Genomic DNA, 16,580 nt, shown 5'->3' on the forward strand with positions numbered 1-16,580 from the left:
ATTCACACATCTCAACCTGGGTGTTTGCCCTGACTGGGGTAGAACTAGTGAGCTCTCGAAGCACGGGATGATGCTCAACCAACTGAGCGACACCAGCCAGGGCCAGACAACTATCTCTTTAATGCATATCCCTAGAAAAAGTTCAAGTCGATATAACTCTTAAAATGGAAAGGTTTTTGCTAGCCAAATGATGTTCTATATTATTTAACTTATTTTTTAATGTGTTTTTCCTCGACTAATATTCATTTGAACAACATAAAGTGTTCCCTTTACCATGAGAATTAAAGACTTAAAGATGTGAAAAATAATATCTAAATGTATACCATACATTTGCAACATACTTTCATGTACCTAAATTCATCCTTACAATAATAACCCTTGTAGGTAGGCAGGGCAGATACTAACAGGGTGAAAAGTCAGCAAGCTGGCTTATGTCACACTGTAATCACAGCAGAAGACAGATGGGAATGAGAAAAAAGCTATAATGGGAGGAACTGGAATTAGGAGAAATGGCACTGGTATAGGGCAACCTCCTTGAGGGAAAGCCATGGTTCTGTGTAGACTAATTTTAAGCTTATAGCAAAGGTACAGAATATTGAAAATTATCTTTCTCTCGGAGTAAATCTCTATGTCCTCCCTTTACCTTCCAAGTTAAGTGTGCCAGTCATTAATTCCTTGTATGATCTCTGGAAAGGGGATATGTTTCTTTTCTTTTTACTATATTGTTTATTGTTTTTATGGTGTGTGTGCAGGGGGTTCATTTTTGCCTTTAAAGAGTTAATTTATTTATTTTTAAATTAAATTTATTGGTTAGTAATGTATATAGTTTTCAAGTGTGCAATTATATGATGCATCAGCTGTATACTGCATTGTGTGTACACTACCCAAAGTCAATTCCCCTTCCATCACCATATACACTGAGTGGCCAGATTATGACCACCTGACATCTGTAGGCAAATTAGCTATAATTTCACGCTGAAGTTGCTAGAGGGCCAGACAATTATAAACGTCTGAACAGCACAACATACCTAAGTATCGTTGCTGATCAAGTTCATCCTGTCATGTTGATGGCGTATCCCAATGGAGATGGCTTCTTCCAACAAGACAATGCGCCATGCCACGGTGCTCGTATTGTGCAGGAGTGGTTTCAAGAACATGAGGGAGACTTTACCTTGCTTAGGTGGCCCCCACAATCACCAGATCGCAATCCAATTGAGCATTTGTGGGAGAAGTTAAAAGGGCCATCAGGCAGCTGGTTCCACAACCATCAAATCTCACAGAACTGGACAGTGCTATTCATCAGGCCTGGTGTCAGATTCCTCGCATCACCTTTCAACATCTCATGGAGTCAATGCCAAGAAGAATCGCCGCAGTATTGAAGGCAAAAGGTGGCCCAACGAAGTACTGATGGGGTGGTCAGAATAATCTGGCCACTCAGTGTATTTGACCCCCTTTACCCTTTACTCCCCCTCCACCCCCTTCCCTCTCATAACACCATGCTGTTATCTGTATCTATGAGTTTTTGTTTGTTTTTCTTGTTTGTTCATTTGTTGCTTTCAGTTTTATATACACACTGGAGGCCCAGTGCATGAAATTCATACATGGGGGGGGGTGGTCCCTCAGCCCAGTCTGCACCCTCTCCAATCTGGGACTTCTGGCTCCTAATCACTAGCCTGCCTACCAGCTTGATCACTACTTGACTGCTCCCCTGCCGGCCTCATGGCTCCCAACTGCCCTCTCCTGCTGGCCTGATCGCCCCTAACCACCTCTGCCTCAGCCCCCACCACCTTGGCTTTGTCCAAAAGGAGGTGGGACATCTGGAAGATGTCTGGTCTCCTGGTCTAATTAGCATATTATCCTTTTATTAGTATAGATATGAATGAAATCAAATGTTTGTTGTTTTTTTTTACTTTTTCTGTCTGATTTATTTCATTTAGCATGATATTCTTAAAAATCCATCCATGTAGTCCAGCCATGGGCAAACTATGGCCCGCGGGCCGGATCCGGCCCATTCGGCTGTTCTATCCGGCCCGTGGAGCCGAAAGAGCAGAGGGTTCTCTTGCTCTCCCCTCCGCTCCTTCACCAGCAGCAGTGTTAACATGGCAATGTCGGGAAACACGGCCGCAGCTCCTTCTTCTGAGCCCAGTTTAAGAACCCATTGTGGCCCTCGAGTCAAAAAGTTTGCCCACCCCTGATGTAGTCACATGTGTATGTGTTGTTGTTTTCTTTAGCATGTCTTTTTTTTAGACTGTGCTTTTTTAGAAAGTCCTCTTATTAGGATACTCTATTTATAAGCTCAGCTGAACCACAAATTTAACTAATATAGCAAGCTCAATGAAAGACCCATAACAATTTCAATAGCATTCCTTGCTTCATTTTCCAACCCTATGGCTCAGTATATTTCTATTGATATCTCTTTTGTTGTTTTTTTATAGCTAATATGTTATCAGAGGTTGTTCTTAATGGATCAAAATTACTTTTCTCTATGCATGATTTAAGTCTATTTCATATAACTAAACCACTTTAATGCACTTTCAGATAACATTTTTTTTTTCCTGGTGGCATAATTTTAAACTATTGCCAATCACTAGTACCTAAGTGGGGATGAATGTCATATAATTTTCTTTTCTTTTAAAATATATTTTTATTGATTTTAGAGAGGAAGGGAAAGGGAGAGAGAGATGGAAACATCAATGATGACAAAAAGTCATTGATCTGCTGCCTCCTGCATGACACTTACTGGGGATTGAGCCCGTAACAGGGGCATGTGCCCTGACTGGGAACCGAACCAGGACCTCCTGGTTCATAAGTCAATGTTCAACCACTGAGCCATGCCAGTTGGGCTCAGGTAGTTTTCTTATGAAAATAAAAAGGGAGTGAGGACAATGAGGAAGTTCATGAAGACTCTAAACACCTGTGCTTTTGGAAAGCATTTGTTAATGGTGACCATTGAGCAAGGAAATAGAGACCCCCAAACTAAAGATAAGTCTTACTTCTAGTGTTGACAGCCATCAGTTTGAATACATCATTTTTGTTAGGGACGATGTTTTCACTATGACTTTGTCATAGCATTGTAGAAATACTCAAGAAGTTCTAGGCAGTAGAAAACCATTTTACCATCTTAGAGATTGTCTACATATACAGACTTGGGAAGAAAACAAAAGTAATTATATCTCCATATTTAACCCAGTAAAAATAAATGAAAGACACCATCTTTGCTTTAATTATTTGGGAATGTTTTGTGTAGGTGATTAGGGAAAATGATTTACCCTAACATCTTGAATTTTATACACTATTATCAGTAACAATCTCAAGAAATGTAACATAAAATTATAACAACTGGTAAAAAAAAATTTCAGCCTAAGTAGTCTAAAACATAGTTATAGCTAGGCCAGCTATAACTTATATTCATGCACTACATTTAGAAATCTAATACCATGGATTGTAGAAATGAAAATGGAGAGGGTGCAGGCTGAGGGACACCACCCCCCGTGCACAAATTTCATGCACCGGGCTTCTAGTTGATATAAGCAACTTATATCAGCTATAAAGGTATAGTAAAGATCTCTCAGGGCTTTGCCAAGTGTCTGCTGTCTTGAATTATTTTTTTGATCCATAAGGATTTATATATTAATAAACTATTCAAGCAAAAATGAGTTAGCACTATAGAAATTCTGATCTAAGTTTTATTGGTCCACTGAGGTAGTAAATATATAAGCCCTAACAATAGACCAGAATTAAACGAATCCCTAAGCAGTCATTTGAACAATCTAACATCTCAGAAGACGCCCAGATGCTGGTGCACAGTCCTCCACAAAATCAGTCAAACAGCAGAACTACCAAACCAACGATCTGAGGCATCTCAAACCCTTCGGCTGAATTCCTGTCTAGTTTTGTTCCCTGCTAAAAACTGCATAACCATGAGTCTGAAATGAGGCTTTTCCTCACCACACTGGACAAAAAGATATTGACTCTCCACTTCCTCTTTGGTCAAATACTCTCCTAAGGTTTTAACTTTAAATTCTAACATGGCACTGTGTTGCCTAAGGGACCACTGGAAGCAAAAAAGGGGTGAGGGAGGAAAAGTGTATTTATCCAGTTGAGACAAAAGCTTTTGTAAATAATAAAATTTCCAAATTGTCTTTTCTGACTTTAATCAGATGGCTATCCAGGGATCATCATAAATCATCAGGGATCTTTAGTTTTTCCCATTTAAATGTGTGCTCTTTTCTATTTGCTCTACAGAACAGATGATAATAATGGCATCAAATGTATATTTAATATTAACTTACAGTGAGAATCTTTCACTTTATCTCTCCAAAAGCAAGTTGCTGCCCCCACTTCCTTTACTGGCTATTTGATTACACCATTATCCCTAAAAATGCTGAAATTGTTGTGGCCTGCTTGAAAAACATTTTCAAATAGCTTATGCAACATCTTAAGTTTATAATGCAGGGAAAATGTAAACATAGGGTGCTTTTAAAAAGATTTGATCACAAATGCCACTATTGTAATGGCTATAAGTATTTAAAAGGAGTTAGAGACTCTTATAAACTCCTAAAACATTTAAAAATAATTTCTACTTAACTATTCCTTTTTTTTTAGGGATTAAACAATGTTATTGCTGTAGACTTTGATTACAGAGAAGAATTCATCTACTGGATTGATTCCAGCCGACCCAATGGCAGCCGCATAAATAGAATGTGTTTAAATGGAAGTGACATTAAGGTACCTAAATATTACAACAATGGGATTGTTGGATATTTTATTAGCGTGGTTGAATTAAATAGAAAATGTTATTTGATGGTAATGGTACAACTCATAGAATATATTAGACTGGTTTGTATTTCACATTTTATAATGTAAATTAATACATAGTTTAAATGTGAAAAATGACCCTTTTATTCTTATATTTCATTATAATGCTATTACATGAAATAAGGTAAAAATCAAATTGAGTAAATAAAATTTGGATCCTTATTCACAACCCTAGAAAAAGTGATGTATGGTTCCAGCTTGAATGGTTAGTGCCTCAGGTTCAATTGTGTTAATTTATATAAAAGAAGAAGTTGAGACAGAGTGTTTGTAATTGAAAAATATTAATAATTAAATTATAGATTAAAATTATAGAACTATCAAAATTAAACTACTATAGATGGGAAAAATTGAATGCATTTGTATAAAATCATGAATGTTCTGATTAGTCAGCATCATAATTAAATACCTGTCACCTTCTAGATATGAGCTATTTGGCACCATTTCTGTGTTATCTCAGGTTTTAAAATAAAATTATTTAAATAATTTAAATTATGTTATAACATAGGGTTACAAAATACATCTTTTTCCTTTGGGATTAATAATTCACTGATTTTTATTAAAATGGTCATACATGACAATTTTCCAATTTAGAATTTTGGAGAAAGAAAAAAAAGATATTGTACAACTCAGTATTGTACATTATTATTAAATGTACATATTAAATTGTACAATGTTGATATTATTAAATGCTGAAAATGTTCATGTTGTCACTTTATATATTTACTATTTATGGTTATTGGGAAAGGATAACTATAAAAATTCAATGTTTTTTTTTTGTCTCTATATTATTATAACAGCCCCATGTTTCAATTGCTTCTTTCATTCAGTCCTCAAAGCATGAAAAACTCAGAAAAAGTGCTCATATATTTTAAGAATTTTGAATTATTTTATATGTGTCATATTTGTATATGAAAAGCCTATATTCTTATTATATTTGATATTGAGAAGGGTTATAATTAAGCACAATAGTTGTATGAGAATAATTTCCCTTTGGTTATGTTCGGTTCTCCCTTGTATTTTTTTTTCCATTCCTATAGTAGAGCATTTATATAGGGCAACAGCAGTTGGGGGGAATGGTAATTGCTATTGATATCTCCTCTAGAACCTGTTAAAAATAAATTTCAATAATTTTTGTGTGTGTATGTCTTTGTGACATAATTTTGCCCCAAATTTTAAGAGTACAAATAAATGAAAATGAAAATGTGATCAATAATTATGCAGCTGTCCAACAGCTGTTTTTAAATTTGAACATTTCTATCTTAAAACCGCATGTAATTTCTGGGAGCCTGATTACATATTAGGTGATTTCTCACAAATGAGCAAGTCATTTTATTAGGGTAAATTGTTCTGTTTTATGCCTATGTAAATTTTATTTCTAATGTTTAAATAGAATTCTATTATCTCTGTAAAAACCAGGAAGCAGTGCTCAGTTCTTATTCTAGGCATTTACGCTGTTAACTGTTTAAATTCTTATTTTGTTAGGTAGTGCATAACACAGCTGTCCCCAATGCACTTGCTGTTGATTGGATTGGAAAAAACCTCTATTGGTCTGACACAGAGAAAAGGATCATTGAAGTATCCAAAGTCAATGGCTTATACCCTACTATACTCGTTAGCAAAAAGCTGAAGTTTCCCAGGGACCTGTCTTTAGATCCACGAGCTGGGTTTGTAACAAACATTGAAAATCTTAAATTAAGAATTAAGACTGTGGGTTACATTTAACGTGACAAATCCTGTTCTGTGTATTTTAACATGGAAACCAATGTAAAGTGTGAATGTGTAGAAATCTTTACTGAGGAATCAAAAATAGAAATATGAATACCGTAGTGAAATAAAAAAAATTAAAGTTATGGTATTTTACAACAAGTATATATTTAAAGCTCTAAACAAAATTCTTTCTAACTAATAAATGTATTGTGGAAATGTAGAAAACTTACAGATTTATTTGATTTTAATGTCTTTAAGTCTTGGAGGAAAGGCAAATGAAGAGCAAATTCTTGGATCACATTTTGTGTCTATGTGGTAGTCACAAATGTGGCTGATAACATTTCTGTATCATTTTAGAGCAGGAGACATAATTAGTATCCATGGATAATAAACAATAAGGTGCATTTTACGTACATTCAAAAGAAATTGCACAGTGAGAGTATCAGGAAAGATTCATATTGGACCTGTGTTTCATTTGCATGTCATTGTGAGAATGGAGAAGAGGTCATCAAAAAGGTCAAGGACAGTAGGCTGGAGATTTCAGATAAGAGATGAATACACATTAAGGTGTCAAAGCTGTCTGGTGCATGTTTGCTAAAGTTCCATAGATTATGACTGTTTACTTTCAATTATGTTGTTTTGGCAAGTAGAGAAGGCATATATTTCCATTGTTCTTTGCACTATAATTTAGAGAGATTACATACTCCAAAATGATCTCTGTAGAAGTTCAACCTACTCACCACACTTTCTAAAATAAGAATTTTAAAGAATTTGATGTTTTAAAATAGTACACTATAGTGCTCTTAATTTTCTGCTACCTAAATTAATTTCAAATATGTTTCACCAAATCATTGCTTTTATCATATCATATGCAACAATTCAATTTTGCTTTTTGCTAATATATTGACTCTGTGTTTAGGTCCGTTATATTTGCAATTGGCAGAGTAGTCATGTCATAGTATATTTTACAGCTTAATTTTAAACATTATTTTGGGTAAAAATAGTACCTAATAGAGAACCCTTCTACTATAAATATTGTTCCATTTCCAAAGTAATGTGCAAGTGGTAGCTTTTCACTCTATAATTATGTAACCATTTTGTTACCTTTTAAAATATTTTCTTGACCATGGCAACATAAATTTCAAGAGTATAAATTCTCTTTTAACTGAGAGTCATGAGAGACTGTTTCCACATGAGTTTCAATATATTATGTCCAGACGTACTAAGTTTGGTTACCATCATCATTCATTCATAACAATGAAAATAATTTAATTCCTTTTGTATTTTCTGAGAAGGTATTTATTTTACTGTGTCCAAACCATTGTCCTTTTCTTTAAAGTTAATATGGCTGGCTTAGCTTTTCATTTTATACCATTCAAGATGCTTCATTTTCTAAATGAAAAAAAATAACACATTACCTGTGGGTAACAATAGTCCTGTGGAATTTCCTAGTTATAAATCAAAAACTGCATCCTAACCTGAATCCAGTTTTATTTTATTTTGTCCAGATCCAAGTTATTACCTCATAAACTGAAAACAGTTATAAGTTATCATCAACATAAATCCAACCATCAAAAGTGTCAATTTAAAAAGTGACGTATTAAGTTATTGTAGAGATTACAAGAGACTCCCTGGATTTCCTTTTTTGATAATATTTGGTTTCTGATATGGATATGCCATATTATAACCAAAGAAACAGATAAAAATTTGAAGTTTTTATGAAACAGTGAAAGCCGCCTCTTCTAACAGATAAAATTTAATGACCCCTTTTTGTTCATGCTGTTTTCCTAGCTCCCCTGAGGGAGACAGTAGGGCGACCTGGATTTTCACTTTTATGAGGTGCGCTTCAGGGTGAAAATGCCATAAATGCCTCCAATATTGTGCAATCCTGCTTTAAAAATGGCAGCTGAAATGCTAAGATTATTTCATTAAAAGTGCAATTGAATCTTTCTACATCGGATTACCATTGTTATTTGCATATGTTTTGAAGATGCCAACAGTACTGACCTCTGTTTCCTTGAGAAGTGAGATTTCTGTCCTGATATTCAATGAAGGATTGGGCAAGGCTTTGTTTAAGGGAGGATAAAGATTATGGCACTAGTGTAATGAAGCATTAAACATATAGGAAGCAGTTTGTAGTCATTTTTATCTTTTAATAACAGTATGCCAATTGTCACAAATCAATTTGGATATGGTAATGACTAAGAGTAAAAAGAGCTACAAGTAGATAGACCATCTTCTTGGTTGTTATATTTAAATTCAACCAAAATTCCATTCTAATAATTTTGTTATCTGGTTTACTTTGGGAAACAACCTTCTAAATTATCATAAATTTGGGGTAATAAAAATTATTTACATTCAATATTTATAAAAGTCAGTGCAATATTTATATTTTGCACTAATTTATATTTTTAAAAATATTTATATTTTTAAAGTAGAATAGAAAACATAATGTTAAAACTTTGCTGAGCATAATTTTATCTTTTTGGGTGATTAAGATGTCAATTCATGTTATAATAACAAAAGACCCTCATGATAGACATTAAAGTGAATATGTGATAGTCCTAGTTAGCAGAAAATAAATTTTCTACTCATTCATTTTTCAACACTTATTTCTTTATCATTTAGTGTATATATAGCACTATAGTAGGAGCATAAAGATAAAAGGCACCTATCTTCAATTATTTTATTGTGCAGTGGGTAGACAGAGAGTAAGTAATTAGAATACAATCTAGTAATTATAAGATAGAGAAAACAGAACATGTTAATAGCTCAACTGAGATCAGAGAAAGCTTCATAGACAAAATGGGTAGAATAAGAATTAGGTAATGAGATGCACTCCAGAGCAGGAGGCATTTCAAGCAAAAAAGAATAAACTCTCTGGGAAAGCAAACACACACACAAGACTATGGCACAGTGGGAAGAACTCATATGTTTGGAATGAAATAATTATAAGTAATTGTGGAACTTTTATACCAGTTCACTTTACAGAGTAAGAAAGAGCTATAAATAGATCAAAATAACAATAACAAAACAAACAAACAAAATAAGCAAGCTTTCTGGCTTGGGCAAACAGGTAATTAGAAAAATGATTTCTCCAGATTGGTCTGTAGACCTATTGAGATTGGGAGTTCTGATACTATAATGAGGATGAAGATTACTACCACTTTTATAAGCATTTTATGAATTAGAAAGTTATCCCTCCATTTTATATTTTATGTGTTTGTACTATTTACTCAGAGTCTTTTGGAAAGAGGATAATTTTTACTATCATCCTTAGAGTACAGTTAGAACATTCAACCCCAAAATGCATAAGTGACTTTATCAGGATTATTTAGGTAATGAGATATTAAAGTGGGGATTTAACCCAGTTTTCAAGCTTGCTTATATATTTTCTCTATTATATGACACTAGAGTATCCAGAAACAAAAACAAAAACAGAAACTAGAGTTTCCATTTTAACAATTAGCCTTTTTACAAAACTTTAAATATAGATAATAAGAGTTTTTGGAAATAAAGAAAACTGCCTAAATCATTATAATCATGCTTTATTTTTAAAGTATATTACTTATTTATTTTTCTTTCCTAATATTCTTTCTTTCTAGAATGCCCTTCTTTTTCTCCAGTTGAAATAACTTTCTATTTTTCCAGCAAGAGCAGACAATATCACTACTTCTGTGAAACATCCCCCAACTGTGCTCAAGTAGACACCACATATTGAACACATTACATTATACAACTGTTTTATTTTTTCACTACTTATTTATTTTTATTGCAGTATAATTGGCATATGCCATATTAGTTTCAGGTGTACATATGACTATTATTGGTGTATATGTTTATGTATGTAGAAAGATTTCCATTAGCATAACAGCCGTGGTTTAATTTTAGTTTGCACTTAACACAGGGGTTGCTAAATTCATTGTTGGAGGAAATAATAAATAGGCAACTGTACATACATAGCACATATGGTTATAGATACCTTGTAAGTACAAACCAATATAGTGGTATATAAATAACTTGCATATTTCAAAGAAAAGTGTCATAAGAAAATTTTTGTTGTGAGGAAATGAAAAACATACCAGGAATGAAAATTATTTCAGAATTCTATGGGGAACACAGAAATATTTTATGAAATTAAACAGTCACATAAAAAATCTCCTCATTTTCCCCACCAGTTTTTAAACCTCTATTTTCATATTTAGGCAAAAACAAAAAGGAATGAGTATCAAGCCTTAATTTTATAATTCGAAATGAGAAAAAAAAAATGTAGCTGGAAGAAACGACTCTGAATTTATTCCCCAAATCAGATAAAAAAGTAAACATTGAGAGCATATTTCTAATTTATTTTAAAGAAATCTAAAATATTACATTAAACTATAAAAAGACATCCTCAGGAATCACAGAAGCCTGTTGTTATGGCTACAAGTTGATGTTCTTTTGAATACTTACACTTGGTAATAACTTACAGAATAGATATTATTTGAGGATCATATTTTTCAGATGTAATCTTAGGTAAATATTACACAATATTTGGTTGAAATTTAGAACTCTATTTTTAATATTTTTACTGAAGTTTTAATTTTCAGCTTTAATTATTTACAAAAAATATTGTACTTAGGTAATTTTTAAGAGGTTTCATTTCAGATGTTAAAATTACCAGTATGTCTGGTGCTGAGAAACTTGAAACATATATTAATGATGGGTTAACTATAGAAAAGAAAATGAAATTTAGCTATCATAAATTAGCTACCCATACGGAGATTGACACAAAAAATCCCATGTTTATGAGGGCTCATTCATCCCTGAGTATAGTTCAACTAATACTTTTTTTGAGTGAATGGGAATGTTTTCGTAATAGTCTTTTGGTTGATGAGTATGTAAGTAGACTACTAATGTAATAACATACATAAAATTCAGGCAAATCATGTAATAACATACATACAATCCAGATCTAGCAAGTAACCATCCTATCTAATAAAAGTGTAATATGAAAATTAACCGTCACTGCACGACAAAGGTGGTAGTGCCCATGTTGGCCATGGCAGGACGCTGGCGTCATTGTAGGTCAGGCTGAGGGACACCGCCCCCCGCCCCCGTGCACGAATTTTGTACACCGGGCCTCTAGTCTATATATATAAAAGGCTAAATGATTGGCCGACCAGCTGACCAGCTGGTAGATAAGACATGCACTGACCACCATGGGGCAGACACTCAATCTGGTAGATAAGACATGCACCGACCACCCTGGGGCAGACACTCAACACAGGAGCTGCCGAGCGACAGCAACTTTGCAGAGTGCCCTCTCTATCACTCTGGGACTCCTTGGGGGATGTCGGACTACCGGTTTCGGCCCAATCCTCACAGGCCAGACTGAGGACCCCACCTGCTGGAGGGACCCTGTTCACTCTGCAGACACCCTTCAAGCCCCAGCACCACCCCAGGTGCAGCTGGCTGGAGAGGGACCACGGGGGGTTGGCTCCAAGGCGTATCGGCCCCATCTCGCCCAGTCCCAGTCTGCCAGCCACCTTCTAATTAATTTCCTTTCAATGTGTAGGAATCCATGCACCAGGCCTCTAGTTATGTGTATATTGTTAAACCAAAAAATGTTTTACTGCATATGGTGCATATCTAATGCAGATAAAATAATGATAGGTAATATTTGCTGAACACTTAGTCCATGCTTACCAGTATTCTGAGTCTGTTCCTTATATTCTCTCATTTAATCCACACAGTGTACTGTGAGGAGAAACAGTTATTACCATTTTTAAACATATGAGTAAGTCCAGGCTAAGGGAGGCTAATTAAAGTGTCCAGGTTCACATAACTAGTAAGGGGTAAATCTGGAATTGCAACCCAAGTAATTTGTTTCTAAAGCTTATTTGCTTAAGACTCTAATTAGTGCTCTTAGGAAAGAAAGAATAAAGCTAGTCTATAAATCTAGCAACCTGAGTTCTGTTCCAACTGTATCACTATCATAGTTGACTAGGACAAAACAAGTATTCTTTTATGGTCTCAATTTAGTGGTAATATGAAGGCTTTAAGCTAAGTGATTTTCAAGACCTGTTGCAGCATTATAATCTTTAATTAAATTATACTTTGTTCCAAAATATGAAAGATATAAATGTCATTGTTATTAAATAATTCATAAGGTAGCTGTGAAGATAAAATTTATGTTAAAAAACTATTAGTGAGCATAGATTTCTTTTGTACCTTTTCTAGCTAAACTATCATCCCCTCTTTTGTGCCTTCATAGTAAAATAGTTTTATCATAATATGCTGTAATTTTTTCATTTGTTTTACCTCCACTTCTTTTGTATTCACTGAGAGATATTTGAGGCAAAAATGATATCTGTTTACCTCTTTTTTCTCAGTACTAAGCAATATCTGGTATTTAATATAGCCCCAATGAATTATTCTTTCAAATTATGGTTCTCAGTCTACTTAAGAATGGCTTTAGGGCTTATCAAAGATGTTCCACCAAGTGACTTAATGACTTAGGTTTTTTTATTATGAGGCCTGAGAACCCATATCAGTACTGTTTTGTGGGTTCTTATGTGCCTAATCCATGTGTTGTTCAATTACACACATGACAATGAAATTCCCTTGACCAGAAAGGGCTACAGCACAGGTACTGGAAGTGTGACTTCTGTAAAGTGCTCTAAAAAATAACTGCTGTCACCCCAAACTATGTGATTTAAAAAAAGGGATATCACAATTGCTTCTTAGAAAAATCACTGTTTTATAGCATATAAAAGGCTCTGAATATCCTATAATAAAAACAATAATGCTTACTTTGTTTAAAAAAGCATTTCTCAATTATATTTAATCTTGTAACTTGCCTTGAAATTATGCACTGACACGATTCAGAAAAGAACTTGTGGAGAACAGGGGGGCAATGTGGATTATATCTGAATGAAAACATCTATATAATTGAACAGGCAAGAGCAAGGCAAATGATAAGATAAAAGCACATAAGTGTAAATGTGGAACCTGAATTAAATGCTCCAACTAGAGCTGATTTCACACGTTTTAATATTGGAGAGAAATTTGAAAAAGTATGTTGTGTCAAACAATGGTGAGTTGGATGCCAAAGAGGGGATTTCAGGTCAAGAATGCTTAATGATCTTTCTGAGAGTGAAGTAACCAGATGTTGGACTCCATGTAAACACTCTTCCTCCTCTTAAAACTGTGATTCAAAATCAATATGGAATTTCCATTTGACCCAGTGATCCCCCTTCTAGGAATATATCCTAAGAAAACCAAAAGGCTAATCAGAAAGAATGTGTGTACCCCTAAGTTCATAGCAGCACAATTTACAATAGCCAAGATCTGGAAACAGCCCAAGTGCTCATCAGTAGATGAGTGGATAAAAAAGTTATGTACATTTATATCATGGAATACTATGCAGTAGTAAAATAGAAGAATCTCTTACCCTTTGAGACAGCATGGATGGACGTGGAGAGTATCATGCTAAGTGAGATAAGTCAGCCAGAGAAAACAAGTATCACATGATCTCACTCATATGTGGAATCTAAGTAACAAAATAAACTGATGGACAGAGTGAATCCAGAGACATGAGAGCATAGAACAGATTGTGGAATCTTGGAGGGAAGGAGGGGAAGTATGAGTGGGTGGGAAGTAGTCAACCAAGAACCTTATGTGCATATATGCATGACCCATAGCCACAGACAATGGGGCAGTGAGGGCCTGGGGCAGGGGGTGAGGTGGGCTGGAGGGAGTCAATGGTAGACAAAAGGGAAAATACATAATACTTTCAACAATAAAATTATTTTTAAAAAATGATGATGAGTAGGCAATTGAAAAATTTCAGAATACAAATAAAAATTTAGAATTAATATTATATGGAGATCAAACAATTTGAAATTTATAGCTGACTTAATGACTTCAAAGCAATTATTATTCACATCCAAAAATTTGAATTTCTTTTGCTGATATCTTTTAATGGAGAAAACTCCTTTTAACTTTGTTTAATTGCAAGTGCAGGCAAATGTAGAATAAACAACTAAATAGAAATATGAAGACTATCTCTAGGTAAAACAATTTGGATATGTTCATTTTAATGTATGTTCATTTTTAAATACTGCTTTTAAATTTTATTTGCTTATATTTAGTTCTTAAAAACATAAAAAATGACAATAAATTTGGTCATAGCTAAAATGTGTTAGAGAAGCTGGCATAATCATACCACATTTATTAGGAAAACAAAATTGCTGTGTTAGTGTTCCTAAGATTGGAGGGTCAGAAAGGCAAGGTGGAATGTTCTAATTTATTTTAGTGAGTTGAATAATCTTTTGATTTCTATTTATTTTTTATTACTTTTTTTGTTTGTTTTATATATCCATCATCATCTCTAGTATTGACAGCCAGGGATTCCTCCATAAAATTACTTGAAAAGAACAGATTGTGTGTTTTTCTTGATGTATTTCACTACATATGTTGGCTTTTCTAAATGAAGATATGCTAAAAATAATTCAAGATTAAAAAATAGAGCTCATTGGTTTCTGAAGTGCTTCTCATGTATTATTACTTGATAATTTGAAATTTTCAAAATAGGTGCAAAGTAACAGAGATCTACACAAATCTTAGGTAGGAATTCCAGCATTGCCTTATGCAAGGTTGACAGGTATTTTCAGACTCAGGTCTGATTTCAACTTTTGGCTCTGAGAGCTCTTTTTAGATTTCTGCTCACACAATTCTACCTTTTGGTTGTTTTTATCAAAAATATATTTTGCATTTTTTAAAAAATATTTTATTGGTTTTTTTACAGAGATGAAGGGAGAGGGATACAGAGCTAGAAACATCAATGGGAGAGAAACATTGATCAGCTGCCTCCTGCACACTCCCTACTAGGGATGTGCCCGCAACCAAGGCACATGCCCTTGACTGGAATCGAACCTGGGACCCTTCAGTCCGCAGGCCAACATTCTATCCATTGAGCCAAACCGGACAGGGCTTTGCATTTTTTGTCATGCTTAATTAGGATTCAATGAAATGTTGACTAGCAAAGGAACAACATTTTTATTACCTTTATAATCCACTATCACTTGCTTTTATGCATATACTTCTGAAATAACTAATACAAAATATACATTTTTACAATGATTATGTATGTTATCCCTGTATTTGATAAATCTTGTTTGTTTTTTTTTCTGAAAACCTTTATTTTTTTTTCTAGTGTGTGGTTAAAATAACTGAGCACAATTTTCAATGTCAGAATATATGAGAAATATTTTAAGTTTAAGCTGCATATTCCAGTTTTAACCATAGAGAGTAATCTCATACTGTGCCACTCCAGCATGGCCAAAGGTGAACCTGAGGAGGGGTGGTGAAGGATTAAAGAAAAGACAGACAGAGAATACAGCTGGGACTCGGTGGATCTCCCGTGCCCGAATGAGGACACCAAAGATCCAGGCTGCAAACCGATGCTTTATTTTACAGTCTGATTAAAACAAGGGTAGATTAACATGTATACAGATGTTCTTGTTTTGGCAACACTTGCTGCACCTCCCACAGCCCATTAGCTACTTAGGAAGGAATTAGGGACGGCTACAAGGTCAGGTTTAACTATGCTGGGAGAGCTCTGCCCTCCAGGCTGGGACTTGTGTGTGGCCCTGCTACAGGTCAGCCCTGGGCTTGACCCTAGAGCCGCACCCTACATCATACCATATTATTTTAATTATACAAAAAGAAAAGATGAGGTCTGGGAAAAATAATTTGGTAAATAGATTTTAATTTTAGAGTTGGAGGGTGAAAAGCCCATTAAAGATCCTATATCTAACTCCAATATTGAATAATAGAGATAAGGAAATATTCCAAAAGTGCTTTTTCTACTATGATAAAAATAAATGGTTTAATTAAATAGAAAGAAATTTCTAAGTAATCTCTGTACATCTACACACACATAATATAATACAATATTTGTATATTAGGGGGTACAATATTTATGTTTAGCTCAATTAGCTTTAGTACCAATATTACTTAATTTTACTATTTATTGCCCACAGTGTCTGTGTATATATATATATATATAT

The 16,580-nt window shown here is 34.3% G+C and overlaps 1 protein-coding gene across 1 annotated transcript in view; it reads left to right on the forward strand.

Annotated features, from left to right (window-relative positions):
* The window catches only part of LOC102772862 (low-density lipoprotein receptor-related protein 1B), a gene marked incomplete at both ends in the record, with an annotated part of 158,509 nt that overhangs the window by 71,006 nt on the left and 70,923 nt on the right, over positions 1 to 16,580 (forward strand). The window contains 2 exons of the mRNA XM_006761180.1: positions 4,606 to 4,728; positions 6,301 to 6,482. Of these exons, the coding sequence (XP_006761243.1) occupies positions 4,606 to 4,728; positions 6,301 to 6,482 (305 nt within the window). The remainder of the gene's footprint in view (positions 1 to 4,605; positions 4,729 to 6,300; positions 6,483 to 16,580) is intronic.

Source organism: Myotis davidii, unplaced genomic scaffold, assembly GCF_000327345.1.
Source record: "Myotis davidii unplaced genomic scaffold, ASM32734v1 scaffold2958, whole genome shotgun sequence".
NCBI lineage: Eukaryota > Metazoa > Chordata > Mammalia > Chiroptera > Vespertilionidae > Myotis > Myotis davidii.